Raw genomic sequence first — 24,553 nt, forward strand, 5'->3', positions numbered from 1 at the left:
TTTTCACACAACAATGAGGTAAACTTAATTTTCAACTTAGAATACATGGTTTAAGAGATCTGTAATGTGATGCATCAGTTAAATTGCATAATTTTGTAGGACAGAAGTAAAACAATTAAAATCTTGAAGTATGTCACTTTAGCTTCACAAACGCATAATATCATGGCTGCTCATTTGGTTTCTGTCAGCCATTCACAGGATGTAACATCGTGCTAACATGTTTCTGAGGCCAAAACTGAACATAAAATGGAACACTGAGAAAATTTATTCAATATTATTTTTACTACTTAATGGAGTTTGTAGTGATAATGTAGGCTGGGGACTAGGTTAGGTTGAAATGTATCAGATGCCATGTTTTGCTAAACTTAAGTGCAATGTCATATTTATATTTGTGTTCTAGGAAAATACATAGTTTTAATTGATGCTCCATGTTAAAGAACTTTAAAAAACACTCAATTTTTTTGTATGATACATTCTGCAAAAATATCAGGAAATGTCACATCTGAAACTAAAATTGTAATTGAAATGTGGTTTGTTTGACATCATACCAAGAGTCATAGTTTCTCATGTACTAAATCAACGGTTACTGTATTAAAGACTGCATGCAATGTTCAGAGTAGAGAAAGAAGTCAAACCCAGTTTCAGCATTCACTATCAGATACCAATATTTGTAAATTGCAGCCCTCAGGTTTACAACATTTTTTTACGGGAATAGAAAATAATGACAAATTTTGTATTATTTATTGTTTTATTAATAAAATAGAAAGAAACATTCCACATGGGAAAAATATATTAAAAACAAAGATTCCATGACTTGCCAAATGGGAAAGTGCTGGTAGATAGACACAATAAAAAAACACACAAACACACATACAAAATTTCAAGCTTTCGCAACCAACGGTTGCTTCATCAGGAAAGAGGGAAGGAGAGGGAAAGACGAAAGGATGTGGGTTTTAAGGGAGAGGGTAAGGAGTCATTCCAATCCCGGGAGCGGAAAGACTTACCTTAGGGGGAAAAAAGGACAGGTATAATCTCGCGCGCGTGCACACACACACATATATATATATATATATATATATATATATATATATATATATATATATATATATATATATATATATATATATATATACAAGCGGAAAGACTTACCTTAGGGGGAAAAAAGGACAGGTATAATCTCGCGCGCGCGTGAGTGTATACCTGTCCTTTTTTTCCCCTAAGGTAAGTCTTTCCGCTCCCGGGACTGGAATGACTCCTTACCCTCTCCCTTGAAACCCACATCCTTTTAATCTTTCCCTCTCCTTCCCTCTTTCCTGACGAAGCAACCGTTGGTTGAGAATGCTTGAAATTTTGTGTGTGTGTTTGTGTGTTTTTTTATTGTGTCTATCTACCAGCGCTTTCCCGTTTGCTAAGTCATGGAATCTTTGTTTTTAATATATTATTGTTTTATTACTTAGACAAAATTTTCTGTACCTACTTATTGCTACAGACTTACTTTCCATGCTTTTTGTTTGTAAATTTTTAATTAAATATTACCTGTGCGTACCAATAGATTTTGCTACTAACATGACAAGAATTTTGATTTCTTCCACAAATGTTTTATTTATATTTTTGTTCACTTTCTCTTTTTCAGGATATTCAGTTTGTGATAGATACTGCAGAGGCTGTAATTAAAGCATTGAGTGACAGCCATGTTGGAACAAGAATGAAAGCATCGTGGTCATTAAGCAACATCAGTGATGCACTGATTGTTAATGTGTGAGTGTGATATGAAATTGTGACAGTTAATTGAAATAACATGGAACATTCAGAAATTTGTTGAGGTTTTAGTTTCAGGCATCTGTTAGAACCAAATCCTGTGTTAATTTAAATTTAGTTACATACAATGTTAGCCAGTGATCTTGTCCAATGACTGCAGTTTTGTAGAAAATGTCATTTTGCTGATACTGTTTAAGGATGTCCTTTTAATTTCAGAGATGATGATGAAGCTGAGGAAATGCCCAAGTCTTTGTTTACAAAAATTTTGGAATCTGCTATTAAGGCATCAAGGGACAATGAAAAGGTGTGATGACTAAATTGCTTTAAATGATTTAGATTTATTTAATCTAAATGAAAGTTTTAATAACTCAGTAATTTTCAGGTTCGCTCAAGTGCCGTGAGAGCAGTTGGAAATCTTTTGCGAATTTTAAACAATGAACTGCTGTTCGACCAAGCTGTGAAGGAAAATGTTCAAGCTGCTGTCAAAGTCTTAATTCACAATGCTTCTACAGGAAACAATATGAAGGTATCAGGTTTGTGCTGTGCCTTCTAAATCTATAAAGTACAGAATGAATGTAAATTTGAAGCACTTTTTTGACCGTGATGATTTGATTGGGTGGGCGGGGGGGGGGGGGGGGGGGTCACATCCATGTCAGGCCACCCTGGACACAGACAGGATGTTAAATTATAACTGCTTCCCCCTTATTATAACACCATTTTCATTTATATGTGACATAACACACTGACTCGATTAAATTATTTATATGTTACAATGCCTGATTATGCACACTGTAATACTCAATTCTTATTCATACCAAGCATGCCAGTCACATTATGAAAGTTTTCTGCTTCTTCTTTTATAGCGAGCAATTGCTGTAATTGCACTACCAGCTGTTAATATTTTATTCCTTCACTTCCATAATAACCACTGAAGAATTTCCTGCTGAGAGAGTGACTCTTTTTTCATTACGTAGACATTAACTAATTTTATTTTATGGAAGAATATACAGATTTGTTGACGCAACTATCGTTTATACATCTGCTGTTTACAACTATGTTCTCCTTGTTTCACCAAAATGACATCTACTTAGGAATCCCTCGGTACATACATGATTATCAGTAACTACCCCATCCTACCCCCATTTTTTGTGTTCGATCATCACAATCTTTTATCATCAGAGCCAGTGTCTTGCATTTCTGAAAAGCTTGAAGTTTTCTTTAAATTAATAGTGCATTACTTCTTACGTTGCTGCTAACAGAAAAAGGACCCCAGTACACTGGTATCAGACTACTAAGAAGTCTGCCCAAAAACTTGCAAGATAGTGTACTTCACAATGACTTTCCAAAGAAACTTAAAGACTATCTCATTGAAAAAGAGTTTTACAGTGTTGCAGAATATTTATGCCATTAAATTTGTATATATTGTTATTCATTATCAGTGATGTAAAAATGTAAGCTAAAGGTGTAGAAAAATAAGTTATAAAGAATGTTAATACTTTGACATGTCCTATATTATATGTACATTTACTGTACACAATGTAATGTTACAGGATCAAATAAAATGCAATTCAATTCAACAATAAAAATGACATATTGAGTTGCAGATGCCACAGTGAAAAAACAGTTACACATTCAGGTTTTGGCCAGTCTTCTTCAGAAAGGACAGAACACACACACACACACACACACACACACACACACACACACACACACACACACACACCTCATACCACAGCTGTCTCTGGCTGCTGTGATTTCCCTAAATCACTCCAGGCAAATGCCGGGATGGTTCCTCTGAAAGGGCACGGCCGACTTCCTTCCCCATCCTTCCCTAATCCGATGAGACCGATGACCACGCTGTCTGGTCTCTTTCCCCAAAACCAACCAACCAATCTGGCTGCTCCGACTAGAACGCAACTGTATTACATTGAACAGAAGCAACATTTGGGAGAGGGGCAGGAAAAGAGGAGGGATAGCAGGGTATGGGTGGGGAGAGAGGAGTCAGCACGGCCTTGCAGAGCATTCAGGGACTAGGTGGCAGGATAAAGCAGCCAGGCACAGCTTCAAAAGACTGATGGGAATGGGGAGGGGGGGGGGGGCGAGTGGGGGAGCGAGATAGGAGAGAGGCAGAGAAGGGGAAAAGTCTGAAGGGTGCATTGGCAAAGAGTGACACACAATGAGGGTGAGGGCACATGAATTAGGAGATGAGAGGACAGAGGTGGTGGAAACTGGTGGGTGGAGGCCGTGGGGAAGTAGGTTACTGTCAGTTAAGACCAGTATCATTATGGGAGCAGAGAAAGTGTTAAGGATAACCCCCATCTGCATACATCAGTAAAGCTGGTGGAGGAGGGAAGAACCCAGATGGCTCGGGTACTGAAGCAGCCATTGAAATCAAGTGTGTTATGTTGAGTTACATGTTGTGCCACAGGCTGATCCACTTCGGTCTTGGTCACAGTTTGGTGGTGGCCATTCATCCTGGTGGACAATTGCTTGCTAGGCATACCAACATAAAAAAAGCACCTATGCAATGATTGCAGCAGAGCTGGTATGTGACATAGCCTCTTTCACAGGTAGCCCGGCCTCTGATGGGTAAGGATAACTGTGAGATGGAGATTGGTTAGGAAGTGCTGGGTGGGTGGATTATGCAGGTCTTGCACATGGTTCTTCCACAGGGTTATGAGAAGGGTTGGAAGGATTTTGTGTAGTGTGTCCCTCATTTTAGGACATGATGATAGATAAATTCCTGATGAAGGATGTGGTTCAGTTGTTCCAGTTCAGGCTGGTATTGGGTGATGAAAAGGGTGGTACTTTCTAGCTGATTGTTGGGTGTGGTAGGAAGATTGGGAGAGTGTGAGGATATGGCATGGGAAGTATCTTTGCAGACTAGTTGTGGGGGATAGGGCCTCCCTGTGAAAGCTTTTGTGAGACCTTCAGTGTACTGGGCAAGGGAGTTCTTGTCACTGCAGATACTCGAACCCTGGAAGAGATTTTTAGTGTGGAAGGGATGGCAGCTTTTGAAATGCAGGTACTGTTGGTATTTGGTGGGCTTAATATGGACGGAGGTGTGGATAGAGCCAGGAAGGTGTTAAGATTGGTTGCTGAGGACCAGGTGAAGCAGATGAGAGGGGAGATGTTGAAGCTGTGAAAGAATGATGATAAGCTGTCATGGCTCTCTTTCCAGGTCACGAAGATATCATCAGTGAATCTGAACCAGACTAAGGGGGTTTGGTGTTCTGAAAGGCTAGGTAGGTTTCCTGTAGATGGCCCATAAAAAGTTAGGCATAGAAGGATGCCATGCAGGTGCCCATGGCTATGCCACAGATTGGTTTTTATACCTTCCCTTCAAATGAGAAATAGTTATGTGTTATGGTGAAGTTAGTAAGATGTGTGGGGAATGAAGTAGTGGGTTTGGACTCTCTGTCAACATGTTTATGGACCATCTAGAGGAAGTCTTCCTAGCCTCCCAAAACCCAAAATCCTCGGACTGGTTCAGATTCATTGATAATATCTACATGATCTGGACTCAGAGCCTATCCTCATTCCTTCATGACATTAACACCTTTCCCCATCCACTTCACCTGACCTCCTCAGCACAGCATGTCACCTTACTTTATGTTGACCACCTCCTCTCTGATGACTGCACCTCTGTCCTTGTTAAACCCACCACCCTCCAAATGGTACCTGCATTTCAACAGCTGCCTTCCCTTCCACACCAAAGAATTGCTGCCATCTAGCCTGGCCACCCTGGGATGGTGTATCTGCAGTGACAAGAACTGCCATGACCAGTGTGCTGAAGGTCTTGGAAAAACTTTCACAGCCAGACACTATCCAACAGATCTAGTCCACAAATAGGTTTCCCCTTACCACATCCCCACACACCCTCAGTCCTCCCACCATCCCAAAGAACCAGCTAGAAAGAAGTACCCCTTTTCTCACCCAGCACCACCATGGACTGGAACAGCCGAACAACATCCTTTGTCAAGTCCTTGATTATCTGTTGTCATGTCCTAAAATGAGGACACCCTACCCAAAATCCTACCCACCCCACCTCATATCCCTGTGGCAGACCCAGGTACAAGGCTTGCCCAATCCATCCACCTGGCACTTCCTATTTCAGTGCTGTCACAGGATTATCCTACCCCATCAGAGTCTGGGCCACCTGTGAAAGCATCCATGTCATATACCAGCTCTGCTGCAATCATTGCACAGTTTTTTATGTTGGTATGACTAGCATTGAACTGTCCACCAGTATGAATGGCCACTGCCAAACTGTGGGCAAAACCGAAGTGAACCTTCCTGTGGCACAGGATGCAACTGAACAACACACTTGATTTCAGTGGCTGCTTCACAACCCAGTCCATCTGGATGTTCCACTCTACCACCACCTTTCCCTGAACTACACAGATGTGAATTATCTTTACAACATATTCACTACTCCCAAAATGGTATTGGCATTAATTTATGGTAGTCTACTGCCCCTGTACCCTCCACCCAACAGTTTCCACCACATTTGTCCATTCACAATCCCCTCTCCACCACCTGATAATGAATGCCCTGGTAGCCTTGTCCTCCACATATTTCCTGATTTCCTACATACACCACCAGGCAGTGCTGACTCCTCTCCCCACCCTTATCATGCTATCCCTCCCTGTTTCCTGTCCCACTCTTGACTTTTGCTCCCACTCGGTGGGCTACAGTTGCATTCTGGTCAGAGCGGCCGGAAATAGCAGTCATGTGTGTAAGGTGCGCTTGATTAACACAGTGTGTGTGTGTTTCCCGTTTTGAAGAAAGCTTTGGACAAAAGCTAAATGTGTAACAGTCTTTTGGTTGTGCCTATTTGCAACTCAATGCGTCATCTTTATGGTGAGTAGCAATCTATCCTTTTCATAATATTGTTGATACCCCAACCTGGACTTTCCATTGTACATTATTTCTTTTTTGAGTTGTTGTCATTGCATGTTCATACCTCTAATTGTACCTAAGAAATATATTGTTATTAAATAATTTTTCAAGTGATAGCATGCAGTATTTGCATAGTTAATATTACTTAAAATACAATACAGTGAGAGGTATTGGCCAACTGTACTGGTCTTATACCAAATAGAACTAACGTGGGAGACTAATACGCACAAAGAAGGGCAGCGCAAATGGTCTCAGGTTTTTCTGACTAACAGGAGACTATAACGGAAATGCTGAAAAACCTGACTTCGCGGATGATTGGATGTAGATGCTAGTTATCCCAATGAAAATTACTTACATAGTCTCAAGTACCTGTATAAAGTGAAGAATTTAGGAAAATACCACATTCCCCTACATTTCTTTTCTTTAGGGATCACAAAGACAAGATTAAGGTAATTACAGAACTTGCAAACGTATTTGAGCAGTTATTCTCCATATGCAAATGCAACAGGAAAAACCCTTATTTGTGTGAGAATGATAAGTACCATCTGCTTTGCTCTTCACATTGGTTTGCCAATAGTGCCATGCCTTGTGTGACTGGACAGGTCCATTCATACTAAACTCATGCAGTTAAGAGCTATCAGCTAAGGGAAAGCATTAAAAAATGTCTTTGTACAAAGTGGAATATCGGCATAATTTGATAGAGTTTGAATGGACTGTATTATTCATCTTCTCGACATATGGTTTTGTTACACAGTATTTCATCCTTTGAGAATAGAAGAGGAAATGTTATGCCATGATAATAAAAACAACAGGATGCTACAATATTTGCATCTTGCATGCTGGCCCCCTACATTTCATGCAAAAAAAAGGGGGGGGGGGCAGCTTGTAAGTCACTAGAATGCTGTTGGTGATTGTGCTAGAAGCATGTAATAAATTTTGCTGATTAATTAATGCCCATACGAAACTGTACATCACTACAACTTCACCATATGTGGCAGGTAGTACTCCTATTACACTTGCAAATAATGCTGAGGAAAAGTGACTGCGTGTTCTTCCCTGTACAACTCCAAATTTCTCTGATATTACCATTGTGGCCATTATAATATGTATGAGGGAAGAAGTTTTATTATCTTTTGGACAACTTTAAGGTCAGGTCTCCCAATTATTGGAACTGAAAGTAATCAGTATTTACTTGGCAAGGTAGAGACACAAAGTTTTTGTTCACCAGACATGCTGGGTCAAATCCCAAGTAACTGACCAAGTTGGCACAACGCTGAGACACTGAATTAAATGTGGGAGGATAGTGGTTCAAATCCTGTTTTAGGTTTACTTTGTTCCTGTAAAAAAACTTGAGGCAAATGCCAGAATGATTCCTGTGAAAGCAGATCATCAGTGTCCTTCCCGTAATGCGAGTATGTGTTCCATCACTAATGCTCTTGTGAAGAGGATGTTAAACCCTAATCTCTCTCTCTCTCTCTCTCTCTCTCTCTCTCTCTCTCTCTCTCTCTCTCTCTCTCTCTCTCTCCCTCTCTCTCCCTCTCTCTCCCTCCCCCCCTCTCTCTCTCCCTCCCCCCCTCTCCCCCCTCTCTCCCCCTCCCTCCCCCTCCCTCCCTGCCTCCCTCCCACCTCCCCTCCCCTCCCTCCCTACTTCCTCCCTACCAATCCTTTAATTCCAGACTCATCCACAATGACAAAAACACAGCACCGAAGTACACTGCCCAGGCATTTGTCAGAGTTATCTGTATGATACACACTTCATAAGATAATACAGCAGCAAACTCCAAATTGCTTCCAGTGTAATCAATGCCCACTACCCCTGGGATGAAAATGATACAGGACTGCCTTTTATTGTTCTTTTGATGAAACAAACCTGTAGCTTATTGTCTCTACTATTAATTCTGTTTTATAAGAATGCCAGGCAAAGGAACAGTAATCTAGAATGGCCCACGTAAGGATTTTGGAAGTGACCTTTTCTATAGTATCTGCTTTTTGGATGACTAGCTTTCTGTGGTTGTTCTGTTTTAAGTTTTTGTGGGTAGCAGTGCTTACATTGCGTGTTGTGTGTAGTCAAATAATGTAGGACTTTTTTAACCCTATATTACACTACATTGCATGTGCCTGTACATACATGCTGAAATTACATGATGTCCCGTGGTTTAAATTTCTTGTGTTCGCCATGTCCACAAATAGAAAGGAGCAGTGTTAATTCTGGTGATCAGTATGAACTGCAGCATAACTAGTGTTCATCTGGCAGTTTCTCTTTTCTAGCATTGGCAGACTTTGTTGCTTACTTAAAGATGTGTTGAAAAATTTTCTACATTTCTGGTTTGCTCAGAATGTTAGTTAATTAACATGATTTGTTACAAACTGTTACATTGGTGTTTTTCATTGCATGGTACAAACTGATATTTTTCTTTCCACAGGTACGGTGGAATGCTTGCTATGCAATTGGAAATATGCTGCGAAACAGATTTCTTTATGCAGAAAATGCAGAATGGCTGGTAAAAATATTTAATTTATTTTTCAGAAAATTTAGGTCTTATTTAGTTACACATGACTTAAGACTCAGTTCCAAATAGGGAATTCTTCTGTTATTATGATTGTTATTATTACTTTTGAGTTGTGAACTCGTGTGATAGCCGTCAATTAAAACATTATTTTTGTTGTTCATAAGAACTGGATAGAATATTCAAGTATTAACTCTTGAAAGTCATAATTATTATGTAACAATTGTGAATTAGCTTCTCACGGTTTTTCTGCATCATTAAAGCAGATGGTAGGATGGTTCCATACACAGGCTATAGATAAATCCTTCTGTATGCTTCTCCATCTGAATTAGTGGAGATGGAAGAGTTGAATCATCTTTTTAACGATTGTGAAAATATACAGTATAAGGTGCTGTCTGTCTTGCAGGGGCAATACTTCATTATTGTTGATCATGTAAATAGGTGACAGTAGCTACATTTATAAATCAAATGTGGTGAGAATTTCTCACTTTGAGCATAAGCAATGCAATTATTAAAATAAACTTATACTTCACATAAAAAGGACAAAAATTACGTAAGATGAATGTCAAATCTAATACATGCCCATTCACTATATTTGTTCCATTTACTTTATAATTATTGTTCAGTTTTTTACACTACTGCTTGTGAAAGTGCAAATTATGTAATATGGAAAATGTCTGCAGCACCTCGGTATTGACATTGTAAAAAAAGAGAATTGCACTATTTCACTTTTAATGTTTTGCTCTTAGTGTTTATATTGATATTGAACTTAAGAGCATTAGGTGTTATTAACTAGAATTTTGCACGAAATTATTTTTCTCATTCTTTTGCGTATTGTTTGAATATTTTGATGTTTAAAATTGATTTCTTCGTTCATGGATATTTATTTGTGTAGCAAACACAAACAGTTCATTTCTCTCACAGAAGAACATATGACATTTGTCGTTGATTCTATACGGCGGGGGAAATTGAAATTTGCACTGTAACCAGCATATTTACTTTTTGAAAAGCCCACAGGAGCGCAGCAGGGTTTAATGTCAAAAATAGCATATACTTCAGTGGACAAACCTTCCATTGTTCGCTGAACATTAACTATGGTTGGCTGGCTTTGATTATTAAGCCCCACTGCATTTTCATAAGCTTGTCAGACACTCTATAACTGTACTGTAGCTCCTGATTCATTTATACTTACTCACAGTTTTTTCTGACTCCGTAAATATCACTTTCCTCGTCAGTGGATGTCTTTATTCTATACACTGAAGAATTTTTTAAAGAAATTACAAAGCTTGTGAGTGTAAGATTAGCAATAAGCATCGTATTCTGTGTTACACAGTACACCCTCTCCATACCACCAACCTAACTGCATAACTTGCTGAACAGTTTGACAGAACAAAGAAATGTAATGGTATACCGTCTACAATAGATCTACGCAAAGTAAGCAAATCTACATTGAAACCAATGTTCCAGGCAGATGATTGCCATATTCTAATACTTTTTTGGAAATTTAGCAAGAAGTAGGGCTGTCACACCTAATTTTATAGTCATGCAGAAACTTATAGTCGCATACCAGTTCAACAGTTTAAAATGATTCAAAGTGAGAGGAGACAACTTGAAATATTGTATCAAATGAAAAATATTATGAGAGGGATCCAGATTAGCTCAAATGCACTGTAGGAAATTGAATTATCACTCACACTGAAGCAGATGTGATGAATGATGAACAGAAAACCTGAATAGAACTAAGAGATTTATCAGCTCTCAGATTTCCATTCTTGTTCAGAAAAAATTAATTGAAATCTAAGTGGAAACTTCAGAGAGACAGGAAGAGAGGGATTGATGGTCAGTGGAAAATAATTGACTTGCAGGATAGGAATAATGCAGTGAATAGATGCTAACAGAAAGTATGTGGAAAGGATTAGGAAAATGCATTACAGCATAAGAATATTACCAGGTGTGGAAAATAAAGACAAGGAAAAAAATCAATGTTGGGAAGTCATTTAATGTGGTTTAGTGCAGATGGGAAACCCCACCTCCAGTAGCACGGCAGGTGGTTTGAAGAGAAGACACTTCTAAAAGCTTTTTAAGAATTTTTATGGATTGGCACATTATTTGAAAACTTTTGTAACAGACACATTTCTTTTAGATACAGAGTTCTATATGATGGTATGTTTTTGTAATTTTTTCAGGCATCTGCTTTCCACACATTGTTGGAATTAGTACAGAATTTTCGTAACTTCAAAGTAAGGATTAGTGCATCAGCTGCTTTAGCAGCCCCTTCCACAAGAGAACAGTATGGAAGTCACTACATAAATGTTTGGATAGCATTGATCCATGCACTGGAGAATTCTCACAATATGGAAGACTTCAATGAATACCAGCATCAAGATAATCTTGTACAGCAGGTATCATTAATTTACAATAGTGCTCTTAATCACCTCTAGACAATACTTCCCACAAAACAATAAAATTACCACTTTATTTTTTCCCCAAGCACCCAGTCCAATAGTTCTATAAATCTGTGTGGAGAACACAATTTTTGAGACAGTATCGTTACATATTGCATATCATGTAGGCGTTGTTAACTGTATTGCAAGTAGAGATGCTAACTTTGCCAAAGTACTGATATATAGACTTTCAGTAAATTGTCTATATGATATATATTCTGGCATTACAAGAGGTCTGTCACTGTCTATTTACATACATGTTTCTTTTTAAATAAAATTTTTAAATTTTTGCAATGAATCTTAACACTTTATTGTGTAACTTGCTGACCTGTTTTGCATGCCTCTGCCTCATCGAATCTGTCCTTTAATTTTAACTCCTGTAACTATTGGAAATGATAAAGCATTATTTAATAATATACAAAACACTGCAGAATTTACTGTTCATTATCTTCATATTTATAGCACTAAATTCATTATGTAATTTTAATATCAGAAGAGTTGAGACATTGACAGGCACATACAAAAGAGAAAGGAAACTTTCCAAAAAATAGCAACTTTTTCTCTCTCTTGCATATTCCTGTTGCTGACTCAATGTGTCCTTTAGTCAGTTAGTTGTCTCCTTTACTTCAGATTATTTACATTCTACCAAAAGGTTCAGTTTAGAGCATTAAATTTGTAGCATGTATAAGCATCAGTATAGTAACACAAATTGGTGAGCTGTACCCAGTAGAAGACATTTCAAAAAGTAGACAAGTGGCAGTGATCAACAATATAACTATATATCTTCACAGCAATTAATAGCTAATGAACTGAACATGATTATACACTCATTGATGACTAGGTATTGACTGCGTGACATGCTACTTTACATTTTAACTATCAAACATTGATTTAGGCTTTGTGCAAGACACCTGCTCATAGGTGAACAGCCGTGCGGGATTAGCCGAGCGGTCTAGGGCGCTGCAGTCATGGACTGTGTGGCTGGTCCCGGCGGAGGTTCAAGTCCTCCCTCGGGCATGGGTGTGTGTGTTTGTACTTAGGATAATTTAAGTTAAGTAGTGTGTAAGCTTAGGGATTGATGATCTTAACAGTTAAGTCCCATAAGATTTCACACACATTTGAACATTTTGAACATACTACAGAAGCTGCAAAACAGTTAATATATACACTACTGTTACATTTTGTATGTTAAAATACAAGACAAAATTAAAGATACCAAGATACAATAAGCAGTGAAGTAAATTTAGCAAAAGCTGTATAATTGGAAAATGACAAAAATGGACTACTAGGTACTACTTTATGATTGATAGATAGATAGATAGATAGATAGATATCCAGCGATCAAAGGCCCTGCAGACGAGCACTGCTTTCACAAACTGCCACCATCCCTTCCTGTTTTGTGCTTGGATTCTCCAGGTGTCTTCAGTCCCCAGGGCTGCTAGGTCCTTCATCAGGTTGTCCATCCTGCACTGCCTTGGTCGTCCAATGGGGTGTTTGGTGTTTGGTTTCCCCTCTAGTGCCATCTTCGCCTGTCTTCCATCTGGCATACAGGCTAAGTGGGCCACCCATTGCATTCTTTTGCTATTTATCTTCTTTACAATAGTTGGTTGTCGCATTAGAAGGTAGATTTTCTCGTTTTTCCTTCTCCTCCATTCTCCGTTATCTAAAACTGGTCCCCACATCTTCCTCATTACTCTTCTTTCAAATATTAATAGTTTTTCCTTTTCTCACTTAGTCATGCTCCATGTTTCTGAACCATAGATTTTCATCTTAGTGTTCACTGAGATCGATTTAGAGCAGAGTGTCTCTCTGAGGGAATGGATACATTTCATTCCCACTGCTATTCTTTCCCTGGTGTCCATTTTTATGTTGTTGTCCATGGTAAACCAAGATCCCAAGTATTTGAACTGGTGTTCTCTCGAACCTCTTGCCATCTACCTCAAGAAATTCTTCCTGCTCTTGTCTTCTTCCTAATTACATGAACTCTGTTTTTTATTGATTCACTTTGAGCCCTTCCGTCTGTGCATAATTGTCCATTTTTTGGCACATTCCTTTCAACTGGTGCTCTGCATATGCAAGGCAATTGAAGTTACCGTCCATTCGTACTCCAGCCCACTCCTGTTGCCTACATTCTTTCAGTACTTTCTCTAAGATGACATTGAACAGAGCACATGAGAGAGCATCCTCTTGTCTGAGGCCTGTCTCAATCTCATATGTTTCTGATGTGGCTCCTCGGAAACGTACTGCTGCCTTTGGCCCTTCCATACAAGCTTGCACCATTCTTACTAGCTTCTCAGGAATTCTGAAGTCACGCATTGCATTGTATAGGCTATTCCTGTGGATGCTGTCATATGCACATTGAAAATTGACAAACAGGCTGTAGATATCTTTATCATATTCCCGGTGTTTTTCAAACAATTGTCTTAGTGTGAAAATGTGATCTACTGTCAATATGCTCTATTGTCAATTGGTTTGTTCGAAAGCCAGTTTGGTGCTCCTGTATGCTGTTCTCCATGAATGGTTGCAATTTTCTGAGGATAATGATGGACAGTACGTTATACGTTACATTCAACAAGCTGATTCCTCTGTAGTTACCACATTCCATTTTGCTTCCCTTCTTGTATATTGGGCATATTATAGCCAACTTCCTTTCTTCTGGCAGTGTCTCCTTCTCCCATATCAACTGCATCAATTTATATATCTCTTAAGTGTTAGCTCTCACCTCCCTCATTGATTAATTCTGACATTGTTCTGTCCTTCCCTGGGGCTTTGTTGTTTCTGAGTCCTTTGATTGCTATCTTCACGTCTTATTCACTAACTTCCTATTCTTCTTCATTTTTCCTTTCATCCATGGTATCTGCAGGTAACATCTCATCTGGGTCTGGGTGATTCAACAGTTCTGGGAAGTATTCTTTCCATCTTTCTACAATTCTTTCCTTGTCATTTATAAAGTTGCATTCTTACCTCTAATGAATGACAGGGAAATTTTAATTTGTATGGGGACTCCCAGAGTTTACTAAGAATTTTCTAGAAAGTGAAATTTTCTAACTGAAATAATTAACAAACTAATGGGTTATTTTAATAAAAGTATATATTTTTAGAAGCAGGAAAATTTGGGACACTAAACTATAACACTGAATTTCAGAAAGAATTACATTTTTAAATACGTACTTTCTGGAACGGAACAGTTTTACATAAAAATATCTTTTCAGATGGTAAGTTCTCAGGAAAGTAAAACATTTGTGTGAAGAAGGAGACTGAGGGTTTCCATCTTATAACAATGTGCACATGGTTAACTGGTATCATAAATTATGCATATTTATTCAAATAAAATGTTTCCATATGAACTAAAGATACTAGTGTTATCATCAACTAGTGCACTGTACTGTGAATAATAAAGTTCAGCAGGGTACTGTGTGAATAAGAAATCTTGTGTTATGTAACTATGGTATAGAAACTACTAATAAAAAGAGTTCAACAAAGAAACAAATATTGACATCAGGAGTGGTGTAAGAATAAGTAGGATAGTCCTACATTGCTCCGTTACATTTGCTTTTAAATTACAGCAAATTTATATGGCTTGTTACTTAAGCTATAGAGAGGTAAGGCAGAAAATAATTCTTCTAAATTGAAAATAATATTTGGTGGAAACTCCAGATAGGAATATTAACAACGTAGGAAAAGACAGATTGCTACTTACTGTAAAGAAGACCCGTCAGGTTGCAAACAGGCATGATTAAAAGACACGTGTAGTTTTCAGCCGCAGTTTTGTCGGTCAAGACACACACACACACACACACACACACACACAAAAGTAAGCACACCGCACGCACATACGACCACAAAGTCCATCATCTCAGGCTGGAATGCAACATCACGTGGGATGCAAGCAGCAATCTGGAGGGGTGGGGAAGGGGAGGAGATAATAGTGTAAGGGTGGGGAGAGAGACAAATGCTGTCTGGTGGAATGTGCCGGGACTAGACTTCAACAGACACAATGTCAGAAGGTTGTGGGGCAGGGAGGTTGGGGAAAAAGGAGCAAAAAATGAAAGGAGCAGGGGACAGGTGGATGCGTTGGCAGAGATGAGAATGGGGAGGAGATGACACAACATAGGGGGTGGAAACTGTTGGGTGGAGGGTATGGGGACAGTGTGTTACTGTAGGTTGAGGCCAGGATAATTACGGGAGCGGAGAATGTGTTGTAAGGGTAACTCCCATCTGTGCAGTTCAGAAAAGCTGGTGGTGGAGGGAAGAAACCAGATGGCATGGGTAGTGAAGCAGCCATTGAAATCAAGTGTGTTGCCTTCAGCTGCATCTTGTGCCACTGTTTGGCAGTGGCCATTCATCCTGGTGGGCGGGTGGTTGGTAGTCACACCAATACAAAAAGCTATGCAATGATTGTAGCAGAGCTGGTAAATGACATGGCTGCTTTCACAGATGGCCCGGCCGCTGATAAGGTAGGATAAACCTGTGACAGGAAGTGTTGGGTGGGTGGATTGAGTATGTTTCGCACATGGGTCTTCCACAAGGATATGATTCTTGTGACGAGCAGTTGGGATTGGGAGTGGCATAGGGATGCACTAGGATGTGGAGGTTGGCTGGGCAACAGAACACCACTTTACGAGGGGTGGAAAGTATCTCGGGTAGGATGTCCCTCATTTCAGGGCACGATAATAGGTAACCAAAGCCGTAGCGAAGGATGTAGTTCAGTTGTTCCAGTCTGGAGTGGTACAGGGTGACGAAGGAGATACTACTTTGTGGCTAGTTTTTGGGGGTGACAGGAGGATTGGGATTGTGAGAGGAAATGGCATGGGAGATCTGTTTGCAGACTAGGTCTGAGGGTAGTGCCTATCTGAAGGCCTTTGTGAGACCCTAGCATACTGAGCAAGGCAGATTTTGTCACTGAAGATATATTGCGCCCAGGTAACCATGTTACATGGGAGGGATTTTTTGGTCTGAAAGGGATGACCACTATCAGAATGCAGGTACAGTTGGTGGGTTGAATGTTGACAGAGGTGCAGATGGAGCCATCAGAGAGGAGGTGGTCAAAACTAGGAATATGGCACACTGTGTTGAGGAGAACCATACAAAGTGGATGGGAGAGAAGGTGTTCATGATGTTGTGAAGGAACAAAGATAGGTGTCTTGGCCCCGAGTCCAGATCATAAAGATATCAACAATAAACCTGAACCAGCCTAAGGGTTTGGTGTTTTGGGAGGCTAGGAAGGTCTCCTGTAGATCGCCCATAAAAATGTATGCATTGGAGGGTGCCATGTGGGTGCCCATTGCTGTGCCGCAGATTTGTTTGTATACCTCCCCTCCAATTGAGAAATACTTGTGGGTTAGGATATAGTTAGTAAGGTGTATGAGGATTGAGGTAGTGGGTTTGGAGCCTGAAGGATGTTGGGAGAGGTAATATTCAATAGCGGTAAGACCATGGGCATCAGGGATGTTGGTGTATAGGGAGGTGGTGTCAACAGTGACGAGTAGGGATCCAGGAGGTAAAAGTGTAGGGACGGTGAAGAGTTGGTGAAGGAAGTGGCTGGTGTCTTTGACATGGTAGGCTGGATTACAGACATTTGGTTTGAGGTGTTGGTCAGTAGGTGCCGAAATTTAGATGAAGACACATTTGGTCATATACGAGGTGCATTTAAGTTCTAAGGCCTCCGATTTTTTTTCTAATTAACTACTCACCTGAAATCGATGAAACTGGCGTTACTTCTCGAAGTAATCGACCTGTAGATGTACACATTTTTCACAACACTGACGCCATGATTCCATGGCAGCGGCGAAGGCTTCTTTAGGAGTCTGTTTTGACCACTGGAAAATTGCTGAGGCAATAGCAGCACGGCTGGTGAATGTGCGGCCACGGAGAGTGTCTTTCATTGTTGGAAAAAGCCAAAAGTCACTAGGAGCCAGGTCAGGTGAGTAGGCAGCATGAGGAATCACTTCAAAGTTGTTATCACGAAGAAACTGTTGTGTAACTTTAGCTTGATGTGCGGGTGCGTTGTCTTGGTGAAACAGCACATGCGCAGCCCTTCCCGGACGTTTTTGTTGCAGTGCAGGAAGGAATTTGTTCTTCAAAACATTTTCGTAGGATGCACCTGTTACTGTAGTGCCCTTTGGAATGCAATGGGTAAGGATTACGCCCTCGCTGTCCCAGAACATGGACACCATCATTTTTTCAGCACTGGCGGTTACCCAAAATTTTTTTGGTGGCGGTGAATCTGTGTGCTTCCATTGAGCTGACTGGCGCTTTGTTTCTGGATTGAAAAATGGCATCCACGTCTCATCCATTGTCACAACCGACGAAAAGAAAGTCCCATTCATGCTGTCGTTGCACGTCAACATTGCTTGACAACATGCCACACGGACAGCCATGTGGTCGTCCGTCAGTGTTCATGGCACCCACCTGAATGACACTTTTCGCATTTTCAGGTCGTCATGCAGGATTGTGTGCACAGAAATGCCAACTTTGGAGGCGATCTGTTCAACAGTCATTCGGCGATCCCCCAAAACAATTCTCTCTACTTTCTCGATCATGTCGTCAGACCGGCTTGTGCGAGCCCGAGGTTGTTTCGGTTTGTTGTCACACAATGTTCTGCCTTCATTAAACTGTCGCACCCACGAACGCACTTTCGACACATCCATAACTCCATCACCATATGTCTCCTTCAACTGTCGATGAATTTCAATTGGTTTCACACCACGCAAATTCAGAAAATGAATGATTGCACGCTGTTCAAGTAAGGAAAACGTCGCCATTTTAAGTATTTAAAACAGTTCTCATTCTCGCCACTGGCGGTAAAATTCCATCTGCCGTGCGGTGCTGCCATCTCTGGGTCGTATTGACAATGAACACGGCCTCATTTTAAAACAATGCGCATGTTTCTATCTCTTTCCAGTCCGGAGAAAAAAAATCGGAGGCCTTAGAACTTGAATGCACCTCGTAGGATGATGATGGTACAGAAAATTTTGTATGTTATGCTTATGGGAAAATCCCAAATTTAATTCAGCTAAATGCTGTACCCATTGATTGACATCTGGCTGATTAGCTGCTAGCTGACTTGCCCACTCTTGCAGATGTCTTTGTTTCAGGCACCACTTCACTTGCATTGTGACACTCTTGTACCTGATGCCTCAGTGTTCCCTGAGGCAGGCAGTGATAAAATGTTTTATATCTTGGGAACAAAAAGTTTTTATCTTATGTGATTCATCTGATCTCTCTCCCCCCTCTCCCCCTTCTCTCACTTACAGATGCACCTGTTTGTTTATGATGTTCTGCAGCAGATTCACAAATAATAATAGTGGACTGCTTTCTGCTTGTCAGACTGATTTACAGCTTCTTTCTGCCCACTTTCTTGAACATTGTGTATTAATCAATTTCTTTCTCCACATTCATTGTTACTTTGTTGTTCCTTGCCCAGTTTTCTAAGTGAACAGAAGCTGTTAAATTTCCACAAACAGTTACCAATTTCCATGCCTCCAGTTCTCAGAAGAGAACACTTGACTCCAGAAATGTGAAAATTAGTACAGTCTTTCATATATTTTGGTGGCATTTGAAATGGATTTTACTTTTTGTTTTGTTGGATTTTACTTTTTGCTTTATTGTCAGCTAAAGTCTTAACATAATGTGTTCACAAGTTCTGAGCTTGGTATCCTGATCAAGGTTTCCTGATCAAGGTCTTCTGTGTTCACCCAAGCTATTCCAGGTGAATATAAATATGATCTTGTATATCTAACAACAAAGATGATGTAACTTAACAAACAAGCGTTGGTATGTTGATAGAGACACTAACAAACACAAACACACACACAAAATTCAAGCTTTTGCAACCCACGGTTGCTTCATCAGGAAAGAAGGAAGGAGAGGGAAAGACGAAAGGATGTGGGTTTTAAGGGAGGGGGTAAGGAGTCGCTCCAATCTCAGGAGCGGAAAGACTTACCTTATGGGGAAAGAGGGACAGGTACACACACACACACATCCATCCGCACATATACAGACACAAGCAGACATATGTAAAGGCTCCTGAGATTGGAGCGACTCCTTACCCCCTCCCTTAAAAACCACATCCTTTCGTCTTTCCCTCTCCTTCCTTCTTTCCTGATTTAAAGGTCTTTAAATAAGTCTGCTTGTGTCTGTATATGTGTGGATGGATATGTGTGTGTGTGCGAGTGTATACCTGTCCTTTTTTCCCCCTAAGGTAAGTCTTTCCACTCCCGGGATTGGAACGACTCCTTACCCTCTCCCTTAAAACCCACATCCTTTCGTCTTTCCCTCTTTCCTGATGAGGCAACAGTTTGTTGCGAAAGCTTGAATTTTGTGTGTGTGTTTGTGTTTGTGTTTGTTTGTGTGTCTATCGACCTGCCAGCGCTTTCGTTCGGTAAGTCACATCATCTTTGTTTTTAGATATACACTCCTGGAAATGGAAAAAAGAACACATTGACACCGGTGTGTCAGACCCACCATACTTGCTACGGACACTGCGAGAGGGCTGTACAAGCAATGATCACACGCACGGCACAGCGGACACACCAGGAACCGCGGTGTTGGCCGTCGAATGGCGCTAGCTGCGCAGCATTTGTGCACCGCCGCCGTCAGTGTCAGCCAGTTTGCCGTGGCATACGGAGCTCCATCGCAGTCTTTAACACTGGTAGCATGCCGCGACAGCGTGGACGTGAACCGTATGTGCAGTTGACGGACTTTGAGCGAGGGCGTATAGTGGGCATGCGGGAGGCCGGGTGGACGTACCGCCGAATTGCTCAACACGTGGGGCGTGAGGTCTCCACAGTACATCGATGTTGTCGCCAGTGGTCGGCGGAAGGTGCACGTGCCCGTCGACCTGGGACCGGACCGCAGCGACGCACGGATGCACGCCAAGACCGTAGGATCCTACGCAGTGCCGTAGGGGACCGCACCGCCACTTCCCAGCAAATTAGGGACACTGTTGCTCCTGGGGTATCGGCGAGGACCATTCGCAACCGTCTCCATGAAGCTGGGCTACGGTCCCGCACACCGTTAGGCCGTCTTCCGCTCACGCCCCAACATCGTGCAGCCCGCCTCCAGTGGTGTCGCGACAGGCGCGAATGGAGGGACGAATGGAGACGTGTCGTCTTCAGCGATGAGAGTCGCTTCTGCCTTGGTGCCAATGATGGTCGTATGCGTGTTTGGCGCCGTGCAGGTGAGCACCACAATCAGGACTGCATACGACCGAGGCACACAGGGCCAACACCCGGCATCATGGTGTGGGGAGCGATCTCCTACACTGGCCGTACACCACTGGTGATCGTCGAGGGGACACTGAATAGTGCACGGTACATCCAAACCGTCATCGAACCCCCGTTCTACCATTCCTAGACCGGCAAGGGAACTTGCTGTTCCAACAGGACAATGCACGTCCGCATGTATCCCGTGCCACCCAACGTGCTCTAGAAGGTGTAAGTCAACTACCCTGGCCAGCAAGATCTCCGGATCTGTCCCCCATTGAGCATGTTTGGGACTGGATGAAGCGTCGTCTCACGCGGTCTGCACGTCCAGCACGAACGCTGGTCCAGCTGAGGCTCCAGGTGGAAATGGCATGGCAAGCCGTTCCACAGGACTACATCCAGCATCTCTACGATCGTCTCCATGGGAGAATAGCAGCCTGCATTGCTGCGAAAGGTGGATATACACTGTACTAGTGCCGACATTGTGCATGCTCTGTTGCCTGTGTCTATGTGCCTGTGGTTCTGTCAGTGTGATCATGTGATGTATCTGACCCCAGTAATGTGTCAATAAAGTTTCCCCTTCCTGGGACAATGAATTCACGGTGTTCTTATTTCAATTTCCAGGAGTGTATTTTTCCCATGTGGAATGTTTCCCTCTATTATATTGATATAAGTATGATCTTGGTTTGATATCCCACATTCTTACCAAAATACATATAATCCACCATCTGTGATAATATTTTTGATCCAACGTGTAAAATGTTTATGTTGCAGATATGCCACACACTGATCCATCTGGCAAATCTGGTTTCCGAGGCTGATCTGACTCCTCTTGAAGATATTGTTGTGTTCAATATTGATGTACTTCAGCAGAGTATTACCAGATTCCAACGAAATGTGATTCCAGAGAAAACTGCTAACCTAATGAAGACTGCTGATTACATCTCTTCTTTCTTGCGCAATCAGAATCTCAGTGCTGACCAGAAAAGGTCAGCTTCTCTTTTGCTGAGAGTGTTTTCTGTGGAAAGTGACACATTTTTATAATTTTTAAAACTTTTCTTGCCGTGTATTTTTATATTGTACGTATTCACACAGAATAAAATATGTTTATATATTGTTTACTGATAGTGTTCTATGGCCCAATATTTTCCCCATTCTTTTTCCAACATCAGCATCACACCCACACACAAAAATATTTGTATTTAGGCATAAATATCATTTTAAAGCAAGGTTTTTTTTTTAAATAACCATTTCAATTAAGGTAGTATGAAAAGATTAATAATCTTCCATAATTTTTGCAGTCTATAGATTCCGATTTATTTTCCTGTACTAATAAAATATGAATTGTAACAATATCTGAAATAGAGGGAGGAAATACAAAAGATTCTTTCAACAATGAAAATAGTAAATATTTGATAATATCATGTAACTGTATAGCTAAAATATCTGCTCACCTAGCGAAGGAAGGACAACACACATATATAGAAAGGTTTTACTTATGCAAGCTTTTGGCGCCAGAGCCTATCTTGTGGCAGAAGGGTTGAAACCGGGGTGACTTACCGGACGGGTTGAGAAGGAAAGACTGGTTGTTGGAGACTGCACCCTATGAGATCTGAGCTTAAATGAGGAAGAAAGAATAATATGCAAGACAGAGATTATCGCTAAAATATTGTACACAAGTTAATAAGAGTGAAAAGCTAAGTGCATTGTATGCAGCAGAGGTGGAAGGGGGATAGCAACGGCAAAAATTGGAAAGGTCAGAAAATAAATGATGTAGAAAACAACAAGAAGCTGACTTACGAAAATACTTTATCATGATTGATTACTGGTGTACTGCCACAGTTGAGGTGTGTGTATAGATTCATTATGGTTTACCATTAATTGCAATGTCATTAGTTTCAATTTGTGGCACTATGTACATCATACAACACCATTTTGCAAATATTAACGTGATATACTCCTCCCACCTTACCCTCCTTAAGTGTGTGATGAACCATGTACTTTGAAATGGATTCCTATGCAGTGTCTGATGCATGCATATGCTGTTATGTGCCACACACATGCAGCTGATGCATAGATGGTGATTCCTGTATAGCATCAGTTGCACAGTGTCAGTTAGTCTCCTATATCTGTAGCAAAAGAATGAGTGAGCATGATTTGTTGTTTTTTCTGGTGTTAGAAGACATTGAAGTTAAAGAAAGTCAGCTACAGCTATGTGAGGGAAATACTGCAACACAACCAATTTTCCAGATTGAGGAAGGTTGTTTTGAACAACTTATCAGATGGCATTTTGTTAAAAAGAGAGAGAGAGAGAGAGAGTTGAAATTTCAGGGTGGCCATAGCCGAGTTCAACCATGTCCTCAATCTTGTCAAAGAAGATACCAAGATTCCTCTCCCAGATATCCGTATCCTACAAGTCCAGATAAAAAACTAGCTTCGACACTGAGGCATGTAAAATTCAAAATCTACCTTAATATTTTATTGAATATAATGGATATAATAGTATGAATATAATATTGAAATATTTTATTGTTTTATTATTGTTGCAGACAGCATAAAAATGAAAATAGTATAATATAAAAACGAGGAATAAAAACTGATTGCAATGTTAAAATTGTTTGTAAGCTTGCATTTCAGTTTCTGTGTAATTGGGTAAGGCAATATCAGTGTTATCGACAGTTGACGGGGTTTCAGCTATTGAGACTGAGTAAGCACTTGGTGACGAGTGATGCATGAAAAAGTAAGAGTCAAATGAACTGTGATTTTCCAATTAGATAAGCATTTGCAGAGTTCTCATTTCGGCTGTAGAAATAGATGTCATTGTCAGTTTTCTTCAGCCAGTGTTTCCAATATGATTTCTCTCTCAGCCTGCTGAGAATTCATCAACTTCAAGATTTTGTTGTTTTGATGCGTTCTTTTGCCGGGTGGTCAAACAACACCATGTCTTACATGTTTTCTGAAAAAATGTCTTTATTAGACGAAGTTGGTTATGTTTGACACATCTCTCGTCACTTGCCATCATCATGTAGACTTTGCACTTCATCAACCTCAATGTTGGATATACTTCTTTGAAATAAATTACAAAAATAACTTAAGATAAATAATAAGTTTAAAAAATAAAAAAAATGTAAACAGGCAAATTGGGTGGTAACCTGATCTCACTTGTGATCGACTTTACTTAAAAATGTTAACATATTGAGCTGTAACAGGTTGTTCCACATCTTTCTCCCAATATGAAAGATGTTTGTGTAAAAACATTTAGGTAGGTATATGTAGAGAATCCACTGTGTGCACGTAGATTTTGGTATGTGCAGAGAGAATGCGAGAAGCTCAAGCACAAGAAATTGACAAAGTGCAATGCTGTCAAGAGTCAAGCTGGCATTTGTGCTTTGGCATCATGGCTTGGCAGTGGTTTCTAAGGCTCTAAGAAAGCACCTCTGCTGACAGTGTAAATACACAGAAACAATTGGACAGTGTAAATACACATAAACAATTGAAAGAAACTGTGGACAAATGTCTTTCAAGTGCTTTTCTGAGATTCACTTCAGCTAGTTGTTCTGAGTAATAATTTATCTGTAGCTAAACGATGTAATTATTGAATATGAGAGCAATCAAATACAGAATAGTTCTCATTATAGCATATTGTTGTTAGTTGGCATAGATGTGACCTCTCTTTACAGCCTTTGATCCTCTGCACATGGGACAATTAGTGGCACTGCATAGCAGGTCCAATGAA

General features: G+C 40.5%; 1 protein-coding gene across 3 annotated transcripts in view; it reads left to right on the forward strand.

Annotated features, from left to right (window-relative positions):
* The window catches only part of LOC126199227 (HEAT repeat-containing protein 6), a 75,594-nt gene extending 53,654 nt beyond the window's left edge, over positions 1-21,940 (forward strand). For 2 of the 3 annotated variants that reach the window (XM_049936021.1, XM_049936028.1), the window contains 6 exons: positions 1,634-1,758; positions 1,975-2,062; positions 2,141-2,284; positions 9,084-9,161; positions 11,354-11,569; positions 21,592-21,940. In XM_049936021.1, coding sequence (XP_049791978.1) covers positions 1,634-1,758; positions 1,975-2,062; positions 2,141-2,284; positions 9,084-9,161; positions 11,354-11,569; positions 21,592-21,861 — 921 coding nt within the window. In that variant the 3' untranslated portion in view covers positions 21,862-21,940. Of the gene's footprint in view, positions 1-1,633; positions 1,759-1,974; positions 2,063-2,140; positions 2,292-9,083; positions 9,162-11,353; positions 11,570-21,591 lie in introns of those variants that run through there. The other variant, XM_049936036.1, reaches the window with a different exon arrangement.
* Positions 21,941-24,553: the final 2,613 nt, after the last annotated feature.

The sequence above is a fragment of the Schistocerca nitens genome, chromosome 1, assembly GCF_023898315.1.
Source record: "Schistocerca nitens isolate TAMUIC-IGC-003100 chromosome 1, iqSchNite1.1, whole genome shotgun sequence".
Lineage (NCBI taxonomy): Eukaryota > Metazoa > Arthropoda > Insecta > Orthoptera > Acrididae > Schistocerca > Schistocerca nitens.